Source organism: Homarus americanus, unplaced genomic scaffold (assembly GCF_018991925.1).
Source record: "Homarus americanus isolate GMGI-L3 unplaced genomic scaffold, GMGI_Hamer_2.0 scaffold21914, whole genome shotgun sequence".
Classification (NCBI taxonomy): domain Eukaryota; kingdom Metazoa; phylum Arthropoda; class Malacostraca; order Decapoda; family Nephropidae; genus Homarus; species Homarus americanus.
Genome location: NW_024719665.1, coordinates 1470858 through 1485498, shown reverse-complemented (window position 1 = coordinate 1485498; position 14641 = coordinate 1470858). Strand labels below are relative to the sequence as shown.

General features: G+C 34.7%; 1 protein-coding gene across 3 annotated transcripts; it reads right to left on the bottom strand.

The window, feature by feature from the left end:
- Positions 1-459: 459 nt before the first annotated feature.
- LOC121860206 (histone acetyltransferase KAT8-like) lies at positions 460-14406 on the bottom strand. 3 transcript variants are annotated; one of them, XM_042357286.1, is made up of 10 exons: positions 14196-14406; positions 11380-11491; positions 10936-11071; positions 10146-10364; positions 8116-8346; positions 6496-6590; positions 6234-6383; positions 5003-5176; positions 3604-3709; positions 460-1035 (listed from the first exon to the last, which is right to left on the bottom strand). In XM_042357286.1, the coding sequence occupies exons 1-9, from the start codon at positions 14395-14397 to the stop codon at positions 3640-3642; spliced, it is 1389 nt and encodes a 462-aa protein (XP_042213220.1). In that variant the 5' UTR covers positions 14398-14406; the 3' UTR covers positions 460-1035; positions 3604-3639. The 3 variants fall into 3 exon arrangements, with proteins under 3 accessions (XP_042213220.1, XP_042213221.1, XP_042213219.1); XM_042357287.1 differs by lacking the exon at positions 3604-3709 and having other exon boundaries at positions 461-1035; XM_042357285.1 differs by lacking the exon at positions 460-1035 and having other exon boundaries at positions 1046-3709.
- Positions 14407-14641: the final 235 nt, after the last annotated feature.

Genomic DNA, 14641 nt, shown 5'->3' with positions numbered 1-14641 from the left:
CTTCTTTTTTTTTTAAATTTAGCTGGCTTTTGTGCGTATGTGTGCATGCGTGAGCGCCACAGCTGCACAGCGACAACAAGCGACCACGCGGTCGCCACTTTAAAACGAGCAATCAAACTGTGACAATGTATGTAATTTTGAGTCCTACTCTTTCCATTTACAGAGTACTGTACAAGCCCATAATAATGGCTCCTAAAGTAGATAAACTTCGTTGTGTAAAGAGAAAGAAGAACACGTTGAAATTGAGTGACAAACTTGAAATAATTAAGAAACTAGAACGTGGTGTGAGCAATACTGTTCTAATGGAAACATACGACATTGGAAAGTCTACAATTTATGATATAAAAAAGGCAAAGAATAAAATTTTAGAATTCACAGCTTTATCTTTAAAACTGCTCGTTTTGATAAATGAAGCATGCTATATTTGCTAATGAATAAACTATCAAAATGTACCTGTCCATCTCTTCTTTATTTCTCTTGAAATTTAAATTTTAAAAGTACTGCCTGAGAATCCGGAAAATCCGAAAATCTGGACCGACCCAATCCCCAAGCAGGCCGGATTTTTGGACTTCTACTGTATAATGACTGACTTAGTTAAGGAGGTAATAAAATCTACTAATCTACAGGTCTCATTAACAATATTTTTCCACAAGAAGCTACTGCCGTTTTGATGAGTTCAGTTGGTTACATATTTACTGATAGACTTCAGCTAATGACAAAAACTGAGCAACCTTCATTGATTCATTATGCAATTTTTTTTTTACTTAATTTTACCTTATTGCATATGGAAAAATATACTTGATAATAATTCAGATAATTCAATAAAATTCTGATATAAATTCTGGTAAACTTTGCTTTTCTATGGAGGACATATTATTTATCCAATATTTACAATACTTATCAACATTACATATAAATTTTTCATCCAGCTATAACTTCACTTGTTAAAGCCATCAGTGATAAGTAGAGGAGTATCAGCTGATGGGATGACTTCATTTTCTCTTCTGGCTGTGTTGCCTCTTGGGGGGTGACCATCTGAAATTACAAAATCATAAAATTGCTGAAGTAGATGACAAACCAGACTGAATTATAAAATTTCAGCAGAAGAATTATTTTCGTAAGTTAATATTTCATGAAGTAGGGCAGGGTAAAATTGCTATGTCCCATAACCACACCTGTAAAGGTATAAATATGCCTCCATGTTGAGGGACAATGAAGGGTTTGTGGGGGGCAGACTACCCGAGAGACTGGTAGCATTACATAAATGAATTTTCCAACAGGCACTTAAAACAACAATCGTTTTTTATCTTATAAATTTATTTTATGTAAACTGAACCTGAACAAGCCAATCTATAGGCACTGGTGGATCAAGTATTGCAAAACATAACTTGGATAAAAGTAATATGCCTCTGATAAAAATGTACTGTACTTAAATAAAAGTAAATAGTCTTTCTTCATGTTACTTCAAGTAAAAGTACAGTAATAAGTTTATAAAGTACTCAAGTACAGTATACTCAGAATCAAAATACCATTGCACTAAGAAACTGTCTAAGAATTAAGACATACAGTAATGTAGTGCCAATACTGTACTGTACTTAACAAACCAGATAATTCTAATTCACCAGGTTGATGCCTGTAGCTTGTAGGCAAAAATGTCCTAATAACAATAATGTACTAGGTACACTCGCTACAAAAAGTATCTACAAAATATTTTGCTAGACAATATGACACAATGGAAGAATAATTTTGACAACCATACTGAAACAACAGGAGTCATATTATTAATTCTGACATCCATCACACCCCACCTTGAAGATACTGTACTTTCTGTAGCGAGTGTACATATTAAATGATTCACAACATTATTTGCTTAAAAAAAATAAATCATCAATATCTACATATTTGGTACATAATTACATATACAATACTGTACTACATAAAAGTGAAAGTGGGTCCCATAGACGTGACTACCCATTAGGGACAGTGTAGACATAGTATATTGTATACTAAGCCTTCGGTACATAAGGAGGCACCATGACTGGGACTGCTCTTGACCCCAAGTTGTAAACTTGTGTACCCATTTACACCTGGGAGTGCTCAGGAATAGAACCACCGACCCCTGGAACAGGAGGCGAGCGCTGTATCCACTCAACAACCGTACACCTCTACTGTAGTATAGTACATAATGAGGTATATAAACTCATCAATTTATCTGGTTCAGTATACACTACTGTTTATGGCAAGACTTTTAAATGTAACCTTAATAAAAGCTAAACTTCAAAGTTTTTGCTACATTTTGCAGCTCTTTTGGGGTTGGCAAGACAGCGTGCAGTCAATGCTGAGTTCTGATTGACTGGAGGTACGTTGCAAAATCACTGAGTTCTGATTGCCTGGGAAAATATCACACACTCAAAGCTGAGAAAACAAAAATAAGTTAATGAGTTGCTTGAAAAAATAAATAATGAAGTCAGAGTGTTGATAATTGTCTGAAATGGTAAACAAGTAAAAACAGAGAGGAAAAAGTTACCGGGCATTTTCAAAGAAACTTTGTTATTCAAGAAAGTCATTTGAGCTCAGTAACAATGTAATTTTGCTTTGTTACCATCCACCTCTATCTATATACACCTAATACCAGCAGTTTGCAAGTCAAGACTTTACCCAATTTTGTTAAAAGAGTCCAATGATCTGTAATTAGACAGAATAGAAATGGTACCCAGGGCAAAATTATGATGATGTAGCCTTGTCTCTATGTAGGCATCAAGTCCAATACCTACAGTTCCAAATACCAGAACAGCACATCTCACCATGTGCCTCCACATTTCTCATTGATATGCATTCCTGAGGTGATGGAATGTTTTCCAATTTTCCAATATTAAGAAACCCTTTGCCTTGCTTTTGTCCTATTATTGATATTGTTGGGTGTCACACCAAAATGTGGCTTTTCAAAATAGCTATGAAAGACAGAAGGAAAACCCACTGATGTGTTACAAAACAGAGGGACATGAATGAAACATAGATGAATGTGATAAATTTTAATTATTACTATGTTTTGTATTTTATAGTCCTATGTATTTTATTTATAATATGAAAGTTAGTTCACTTTGTATGCTTTTTAGGAGCAATTCACCCATTTAAAGACAATTAGACTGACCTCAACATGTTTGCAAAGGTTTGATGGCACCACAACATAAGAAGTCACATCAACAATTTTCAGTAAATGTAACAAACACTATGGGTGGAGAAAGCTTCCTACTGTCTTCTTAAACTTTAAATATTTCACAAGGATGGTCAAGAATGACCTGCAGTACCCACAGAATCATAGATAGAAACAGTAGACTTTATCACTGTCACGTCATTTTCAGCTGCTCCTCCAAGGCTGGGAAAGGAGACTGAGCACCAAAAGTGACATCACACAAAACAACATACATGATTGGCTACTGTGATTAGTTGTTTTATCCAAGGAAATTTCCTAAATCTTTACAAGAAGTTCTATGCAAGTACTGTAATATGTTTCAGTAAAATGATAATTAAGGTAGTCGTGGGCAAAAGTTCGCTTCCTGTGGTGAAACTGAGTCATGGGAATGAGTCTCCGCACTGACTTACCCTGACTGTTTCATCTCATTAGGGGTCGATGCTGCTTCATTTTGGGCGGGAGCGAACATTTGACCCCGACTGCACAGTGCAATATTTTTCCCTTAATATGTACTTACTGTAAGTTAGAGAAGTTCATTATAAAAACTTTCTAAAAAGTTTATCATAAAAACTATAAATACATTAGTACTTAAGTTTTGATACTTAAATATAGTTACTGTACTTAATTACTTCACAGTTTTACATCTCTGCTGCTGAGGTCCAATCACCTGAAGATTAGCTCCCAGATAGTGTCTGGTGGTTAAACTTCAGGTTGGTTAAGCAAGGGTTGAATATTTAGGTAAGCACTTGGGGCTAAACTTCAGGTGATCTGAATTTATTTATATGCCTGTGCATATACTGTACCAAGTTTTTATGATACTGTACTTTTTTTTTAGTCTATGGTCTTGGATCATACACATATACAGCACTGTACTGTAATGTTTTTGAAGGATTACAATCCATGAATGATGGAGGGGCAGTGTCATCATAAAACAAAGAAAAACTTATCAACTAGTATGGACATTTGTTCAGTAGTATGTACCAACTACCAAATTAAATATATTTCTTCAATTTCATAATATAAATATGAATGAGTAAATATATAGTACATCAATTACCATACATCAGACTTGTTCACCTTTTCCAGGTTCTTTATGTTTCCATCTACTTAAAACCATAAGTCATGTTCATTACTCTAAGGAAACATCAACATACTTGGTACATTTGCTGATGTTCAACCTCTATGGGGCCTCATTATTATCCCCAACAATTACATATATGGTCAACAGGAACACTAAAAGCAGGCACAGTGAAAATGATAAGTGTAAGATTGACCCAGGTCAACTATTGCCATGTTCAGGTACAGTAGTGGATTAGTGATCTGAGGTGAGGTACCTTTCCCTACCTGAACCAAAACTTAACCAGTTGACAACTCCCTCCCAACTGACCTAAAAATCAATAAATTTGACATCTCCAAAGGTCTCAAGTAAAACTCCAAGATCAAAGGTGTCTGAGACCAATTGAGACCTACATCACTGATCTACACTCACAGTGAATTCTAGTCATTTCATTTTAATATGAAGATAAGATGACTATTAATGTATAATAGTCTTAAGATATGGCCTAAACATCTTAGCCACCACCTACAAGAGTTGCTGGATAATTTAAAGATTTATTTAAATTAAAATGTTGAAAATTAGGGGAAAGACGTTGAGAAAAAATAGGTATAAGCACGAGTGTAGACACAAGATCTGCTATTATAAAGCACTTATGGAACCAAAATTCAATTTAATACAAAATTGTATATAAATAATAACCTATGGAACTTGAAATGAATTACAATCAAAGGCATGACAAGCATAAAACTTACCTCAACAGTGATGAGTCAACTGTTAGCCTTGGCCGCTTAAACTGAGCTGAGTTAATATATTCCTCTACCAGCTTTGGTGTCACACATATTACATGTTGGCCTTTCCAGTACTTGACGAGGTTGATATTCTGTAGTGTTGAAATGATGTCCTGTTGTGTGATGCTCGTCATTTGGCTAAAAAAAAAAAGAAGTAAATAGACTGTATACAGTTAACCCTCACTTTACACGGTCCCGCATTCCGCGTTTCCACGTTAACGCGGTGCCTTGCCAGAACCTCACGTGCTCACACTACGCGGTACGTGAACCCCATTACGCGGAGAGTGTCCGGCGCGACGCTATTTTTAGATTCGCCCCACCCGCCAGCCTGCCTGCCTGCCTCTCCCTCCTCCACCCTCTTCCCATACCAACATTACCTAATACCTGTAACACATAATCTGTCTTAAAATGTATTGCTGTGAATGTGCAAAGTAGACATCTTATAAATGTTACCATCACATTCCATGCACTGTTTTATCTTTTCTTTGATGTTATGCACAAGGTTAAGGAATGATGTAGTTTACATCAGATGACAAAGTGGATATTTTTCAAATGTACTGTATAGTATAGTATTTGCTTTTTGGACACATCAAAGCAGAATTCTTGTAGCATCAAACTGAAAGTGAAAGTGGGTCCCTTAGGCATAGCTGCCTGTTAGGGGCAGTATGGATACAACACACTGTATACTTAGCCTTCAGTACACAAGGAGCCAGCGCTAGACCGCATTCATGTCTCCACTTTGTAAACTTAGGTACCCATTTACAACTTGGTGAACCAGGAGTGCCTGGGGATCGAACCACTGACTCACAGAACAAGACACGAGTGCCGTATCCATTTGACCGCCGCACTCCTAACGTCAAACTACTTACACATAAATATTGTACTGAAGTATCATTAAATACAGTACAGTACAGTATATGTGTTATGCTTGCCCACCTCTACAAATTATTGTGCTAACAACCATGATTGCATGCATTATCTTTTTCTCAAGTCTTTCATCCCATTTATAACACAGTACATGTGTCAGTTGCACACCAGAAGTTGACCTCATTATTCATTACTTAGGGAAAATAAAAACACCGAGGAGAATTTTTTATAGATAAAGAAAAATTAGTTTTGAGATCACATTAACCGAGTTAAGTGAGCATAAATAGAAATAAATGCCAATCACACACATCTATTTTTTTTTGCTTACCTGAGGTCCTTAATAGAAAGGGTACCCTTGAAGTCTCTGAGAATTTCAAGGAGCACCCACGTCCAGTACGATCTGTATGAGAGTTTTCCTAAATCTGATAGAGGCTTCTCTGGGCTACCCACAACACCTTCCAACTTGCTTAGTTCATAGCTGAAAAGAAAAAGGAAAAATATAGGATATCCACTGTTAAGGCATATATTTGAACAGTTTTAATATTATAAGACATAAATACAGGATTGTACATATAATGGTACATTTTTACCTGAAAGCTATTAGGAGTTTTCCATAACCTTTTCTTTGGAATGGTGGCAGTGTCATAATGCATGCAACATTGTTCCCATCTGGAGACTCTTTTTCCTAAAAAGTAATGAAAATTAAATTAATTTTTTTTAAACTTAATTTTACGTAAGAGTAATTTTGTAATCTTATCGGCTAAGACATTCTTTTAAAGTAGAATATTGTGAGAGGATTTACAGAGAACCGAATGATGCAGTTGACAATATGACGAGGATTACGCATAAATCAATAATCAGGAGCCATATAAAGTCGCATGTATGCTATAAGTATTTGTCTAAAGCGACTATAGTTTACAATGAGGGACTTAAAAGATGAAAAAATCTGACAAGCAGCAAGTTAGTTAGCGTAAAAATATTACTTTTGACTCAGTTATGAGGTCAATTCAGTAGTCAGTAGTTAATCTAGGTGCCATCCTTAGGTGTGAGGGCTGAGGGCTGGTGACCAGTGCCCCTTACTTCAAACACTAAGGTTGTCTTAACCAATCCTCCTTGATTATGAATCTCACCAGAAACCCAACTTTTATTATTAATCACCCATCTCATTCTCTGCCTTCCCCTGGCTATATCTTCAGTTTTCCCATTAATGTCTCTAGCTATATAATGTAACCATATATTATCGGACAGAAGTATCTCATTTTCATAATATTTTTTAAATTTCCAGCATTTCTCTTGTTGCTCCAGCCAATCTTGTTACTTTTACAAAGGTTACTCAATCTGTGTAACTTATAGAGTACAGGTATTCAGCATTTACTGTAGCACCACATTTTGAAAGTAAGTACCCTCCTGGTGTTTGCTGTAACTGTCCACACCTTTAACCCATACAGTAGTGCTGACGATACACAGCATTTCAGGCAGCCTCTTTCTCAAACCAATATTAATGCCCATTTTTATAACATTTCTAAGACTACTAAATGCCATTCTTGCTTAACTTATTCTTCTTCCATTTTCTCTTTCACATCCATTATCAAGAGTTATGTGTCTGCCTATTTATACAGTCCAGTACAAACATTTTAACCTGTTTATGTTTTGTTGTCTATCATGACTTAAGATTTATTTTAAAAATTTAGAAAAAATTAATGTATGTTCGTCTTTACAGCACCAATTTCAAGCTCATTTTCTCCATCTTATTTACTTATCACTAACCCAAATATTATAATGTCTCTTCACTATTCACAAAAATTAATGATTCTGAAGAATATTTTAGTATTAGAGATACAGTATACAGTATATTCACCCAAACCAACTATACAGTACATTAAGATCATTCCTTACTTACACTGCAGCTTCCTGTACAATTTTAGGGCTGTGGCAATGGGATACATACTGTACAGGTAGTTAACTTTACTTCCTGAATATGACCAGGAAAAAGGTATACCTTGTGTTCAGAGTTGCTCAAATAATCATATAGGAAGACAACCTAAATGAATAGCAATAAGAAACTTGCAGGTAAAGAGGAACTCTAATGCAAGATTTAATAATGCCCGACTAATATAAATAAATGCCACATATAAATAACATTAAGTCAAGTATTAAAACTATTATTACACAAAGAAAATACACAAGGTTGGTAAAATAAAATCCCTCACCTTTGAAAAGTAACCCACCAAATGAGCACCTTGCTTGTCCACTTCACAGAGAATATAAAATAGGAATGGCTCAACATCAAAATACAGTGTTTTGTGATCAAGAAACAATTTGGCTAAAAGACACAAATTCTGACAGTAAATCTTGTGGTCAGCACCATCCACTTCATAGATGCTCAGAGTTCCCTTCCGATAAATGTCACGGCCAGGAGGCTGTCTCCATGTGCATTCACTCTGGAAAAAGGAAAAACTTTATTTAGTATAAAATGAAATTCATCCATTTGCACCAGTCACCTTGGGATGGTAATGGTTCTCATATAATAAGATGATAATAATATACCATAGCATAACATAAACTATTCAAACTCCCAAGAACTAATCTTAACTATTCATTTACAACAAGTTGCCAGCAGTAGCCCAAATTCCAGAAAAAAAAATATTTATATAGTGTATACAGTATATATTGTACATGTGGGATTGCTATTTTAATTACAGGCAGATTCTGATTTACAAAGATTTGATTTACCCAAATCCGCAGTTACCAAATTTTTTTGGTCCCACACTTTGATAATATGAGTGGAAACCATAAATTACAAAAATAAATTAATTAGCAATACAGTACAGTATATGTATATGTAAAGAAAATACAATACAGTGTATGCTAAAATAATGGATTTTCTTTTACTACTGCAGCATGCTTACTTATTTCAATAACTTAATTCATTATTCTCTAATATTTGCAATGTTTATTAAGTCTACAATTAAGCTTTCTCAGTGAGAGTTAACATGTTGAGTGGAGAAGCTGGATGGGGGAACGAGGGCAGCGTCACAGCTAAGCTGAGATGCTATAGCGAACTTTTAGTCCATTCGGCTGTGTCTTATGTAAATGGCAGTTGTGTCAATCTTTCATTTAGGTTTTCCTTACTGGTTGTAGCTGCATATTTTTTTATAGATAGTATTTTACTAATGTTTTTAATATGTTGGGAAGTAAATTACAGTAGATGGGTACTATTTTTCATTAGTTAAGAAGGTATTTTTTGGTTCTTGAAACAATTTCATGTTTTGGGGGTATAATATTAGGGTTTTCTTGTCGTTGGGGAACCAAACCCTAAATTTCCCATTTGTTTTGTTATTCAAGATACAAATGGTTTTGCAGGAACCTAACCCATTTGCTATGCAAGGGATACCTGTATGTGGAAAATTAAATATAAGAAAATTATTCTATATTCTTAAATTTCATACGATAATTATGTACCTGTACAATAAAAGTGTAGAGCTGTAAGAAAAGGTGTGAAATTTAGAAGTGAAGAAATGCTTGGAGGTGGGGAGAATGTTGGCAACGAACAAGTGGAGTGTCACTGTCGGCCAAGACGAGTGAGACACCTGGCGGCTGGTTGGTGGGAGAGTGGGAGTTGCTGGACGGGAGTGCTGGCAGACATACATAACAGTTTGTACATCTTTAATGACTTTTTGTTACTTGAACATTTGTACACTACAGTATAGCACTTTATCCAGGCACTCGATCCAGTTTTTGCAGAATTTCCACTTTTTTCTACACTTGGCACTGTTAAACTCTTTTGTACCACCTTTTTTGTTTGTCTGAGGGCATTGTGAAAACAAAATCAAATCAATATTAATTTAAAAAACACAAACCACACCCGGCAGAACCCAAGACTCCTTGTAGTACTGGTTCATAGTTCAAGAATCTGTGACCACAGCATTTGCTCCATGCAAAAAATGGGTGACATGATAGCTCATCAAGGAAGCATTTATTACTAAGTCCCATCACTGAGATAAGATAGATAACAAAAACATCCATGATTGTGTAGCATGGTGTGTGGTCTTACTTGGCAATATTTATGCTGCACACACATATGATTTTAATAAATTTTTTACTACCTTTAATAATTTCTTATAACATTTACATGAACAATGTACAAAAAAATCTATTGATAAATGACTCTGGCACACGAAATGCACATGCATGCACTATTTATTTCCAAAATCTTTTCTTCAGTGGTGCTGCAACTTACCAAATGATATCTATAAGTTTTCTCCAGTCTCATATATTTAAGGCAGTACTGGCAGATGTATAACTTGGGGACTTTGCCATATTCTTCTGGGTATGGGCTAAAATACCAAGTGTCAATTTCAAATCTGCCAATCTGCACTCTATCAATGTATTTGACCTTTGTGATAGCTTCATGTTCTTTCTCCAAAGCAGCAGTAGTTGGATCCATATCTGCATATGTCTGCAACAAGCCAAGGTTACATTTAGTGATTATTGACAAGTAATGGCCACCAATTTGAGAGAAAATAATAATAAAAGTATGTTTGGAAACACTGTACCTGTATGTTCTACATTTTATGAGTTGTAAAATGTGCATGAGAAGAAAGCTGCATGGTATTCAGCTGGGTATTTGGTGGAAATAGGTAGCAACCAAAAATATTTAGGAGATTAAACAATAATATATAGGTCATAAAAATGTTTACTGACCTTGGTAAAAATGTTTTTTAATGTACGTAGTAACTGGTCTGGTAATTTTTTTCTTCAAAAATATCTTTTCAGCCTTAATTATTAACCAGTTTAAGGCCATCACAAAACACGTCTCAAAATTCATTACTTTAAAATTGTTAAAACAATGACCAACTTAAATCTAATGGATGAACAAATTTATTAAACAATATCTTTCCATCATTTTCTTGGAAGATAATATATTTAAAATATTTTCCTTCCAAAACACACGATCAGACCTACGTTTATACTCAAATAAAATACTGTATTTCATTCATCTGAAAGTTTTATGTTTAACGTTGAATTACCTTTTGTACATGATTAATTTCGTCATGCTTCCGTTTTTGATTTCTTGTGATTTTTCTACCTGCTGTTTGGTCATTAAGGAGGTCATTGCCTGTCAAAGTCTTGTCTCCTCGCTGATATAACTCGGACAAATCAATTCTGGAATATATACCAAGTCTTACCTTCACAAAGCAAATTCAAAATTGTAATGTTATACCACAACAGTCTTGTGATCACTCAAGACATGCTTCTAACTGATAATTATCATTCATTCATTTAAAAAAAATAATATATGTACAAAACAATTTTAATTTGTCTTCATCTGAAACAATATCTAGCTCTGATCAACAACTGCCCAAGTCAAACATGAAACAGATAGTAGGGAAGCTGATAAAATGTAGTGAGTTGGAAAATTTAAATATGTATTGTACTATTACACATGGACTGTAAATTATGTCACACTGTACCTCTCTTTAGTGACCCATTCATCCAGTCGACGATTAAGGCCATCATAATGAACATAATATTCATCTTGCATTTCCACATCATTGTATCGCCTCTGGATAATCTCGGCTGCCTCTAAAAAAGAAATGACTATCAATTTGTAATATCCTTCCTTAACACTCACCTGCTGTAAATGGAGTTCATATAACTGACTCCCAAATTTTCACCATCAGTATTTACATTCATCTTCTTGTAATGTGCGCTCTAATCCTTACTTATGTACTTAAGCAAATGAGCTCTATGTCTGACTCTGATAAACCTTATACCTGTATATAGTCAAACTGCAAGTATTATGTGGCCTTCACAAATAAAGTGAATTGACAAAGACCTTCAATGAACAATGTCTAATTTTAGCAGGAAATAACAGAAGTGCAGCGACATTTTTCAGTATACTGTACTGTCTACAGTACCAATCAGTGTTTTGTTCCTGCTGATATAAGACAAACTTCAGTAAGAGTTTTGTCAATTTGCCAAAGGTATGGAGGCCATAGCCTACTTACCATATTAATTTGTAAAAAAAAAAAAAAAAAATGGGGAGCATTTCCAAAACTGGATTCATCCACTAAAAATACAATACAGTACAGTACATTCAAATAACAAATATTCTGTAAAACTGCAGAAGGTTCCATACGTATTAACAGGAATTTTATAATGAAACTTTTTGTAAATGTTAATTGTTTAAACAAAAATAATGGATGTAAATACTGTACGTATATAAATCCCTGGGGGTAAAAATATATGTACAGTATTGTTGAATTATTTGCCTTAAAGGTGGACTTGTATTAGCCCCAAAGCTAATATATAGACTTCAACATTAATGAGGGTTACATTCCTAGATACTAGTGCCATAAATGTCAAAACCATTAACTGTACTGTAATGTTAATACCTGTAATTAATCCATAAGTGATTTATGATCAAAGATGGAGAAAACTAAAAGAAAGAAAAAAAAATATGGGAACACAGGAAAAGACGGATACCGCCAGAAAGTTGTTTCATTTTGTTAATTTTTTTTCACAAATGTTCTTTGGAGTATAGCAAGTAGAGAAATAAAAAGTATAATTTTTTTTTTACGCGATTAGCCAGGGCACAGGTCAATGACCCACATCAGGGCCTGGGGTGCAAAAATATAATAATAATAATAATAATAAAAATTAATATAAAAATTATGAAAAATATTAAAAAAAATATTAATTGGTCACAATTTTTGTGATGCCATATGGCAGCAGGGTCTACCATTAGACAACACATTAAGCTTCCAATATATTCCCAGGCAGTAGTCCCTGTTTGATAGCTGCCTACTATTTTTTTTTTTTTTTTAGTTTTTCTCTATCTATGATAATAATCACCTGTGGTGGGCAGGGTATGAAGGTAGAGGGAAATTTCAGGGGTAAAACACAATGAAAAACTGATCATGTGATACTAAAATGTTGCCTGTACATGCTTTGTACGTGAATAAATTAATTATTTACTGTATATATTCCTTAGAAAAATCTGTTGTTGTCGTCTGCTCTTGTTCGTTTCCGTGCAACAACAGACCTACTCAGTCTGAGTGTACTTGCATGACCACAAAAATAAATTACACCATACCGATTCAAGAAAGTTGCTTTTTTTGACATCAAATATCAAAGTAAGTACTTTCTGTTTATTATGGCAGGGGGCCTGAGGACAGAACCCCCCAGCTAGGAAGTTAAGTAAGGTTATGTAGGTTTCTTTGGGGTAAATTTTCACTTATTGCCACTATACAAAATCTAAGTTGAAACTATGTTTTCCGATGGTTTTTGATCTGTTATGAGCGAATTTGACCTTCATTTTTGGTGTAAATCAATAGTTTTGAGATAAGTCCCCCCTCCCTCCCATCTCTTGAATTAGAGAATTGCTATAAAAATCAAGGTTAAAAATATTCAAAACACATCGAAAACCATCAGAAAACCTGTTTTGAGTCCAACCTAACCTAACCGGGAGAAGCTCCACAGTCATTCAATGTTCTGGATGTGTACCGTCATGTATGAACATACATAATAAACTGTTAAATATCTCGTTTAAACGTAATTTGTGCCCGGAGTGCTATCCACATTCGTTTGGTGGTAACAAGTGGTTAGGTCTGTTCTTCATACCCACAAATGTTATGTAGCATTTATTTAAAAAATATCATTTTTTTAGCATATTTCCACAAACTACACGTGTCCACTATAACAATGAAAATCCGGCGTTTTTATAATTGTTTTCAATCAATTTCGCTCGCTGGTTAGTCCTATATAATTACCTTACTTTTCCCCTTGGGTTTTTTCTTCTCATAAGTAGGTGTTCCATACGGGTCCGACTAATTACCCAAATGTAGCCGGAATGAAGTCAAATAATGGTCCTACATGAATAAATCAGACTGTCAATCACTTCTCGACTAGTATTTGGTGTCACAAAAAATTGGAAAACTTAATTTAATCTGAGTTAATAGATCAAGTGCATGTACCTAACCTAACCTAACCCAACACAACTCAGATTAAATTAAGTTTACCAATTTTTTGACTTTATGACACCAAATACTAGTCAAGAAGTGATTGACAGTCTGATTTATTCATCTAGGACCATTATTTGACTTCATTCCGGCTACATTTGGGTAATTAGTCAGACCGTTCCATACAATTACCACAATAAAACACTAATTACTGCAGAATTACTTAACATAGGTGGTAATCATCTTTGCTTTTACCTTAGCTGTTAAATGAGTAACATAGCCAATAATATCCTTCAAAATTAATAAAGAAAACCACTAATACTTACGCCAGGTCTCGTCAGCACGCCGCACCATATACTGCTCTCCGATGTTTAACTTTATATCATCACCCTCATTTTTCCCTTCTTCTCTATCTTCCCTTTTCTTTTCACCATCAGTTACTATTAAAGGTTCATTTTCCTTGTCTACACCAGAAGGATCAGCATCAACCTTGTGTATGTCAGTGGGTTTGGTCTCCTTAGCCGCCATTTCTGTTGTTTGTTTACTCAGACTACGAGCCCATATACTTTAGGTCTCCCGCCATCCAGTACAGTACGTGTGTAAAACATTTTAAGGTTAACCTGAATTATGGTGTGAATAATTGAATATATTAATAGGAATTATTATTGCTCAATATATGAAAACAAAAAAGGTTTATATTGAAGAATGAAAATAATATTAATGCCCCAGACAGTCGCAATTTAATGTAATATATTAAGTTCACTTCTTATGG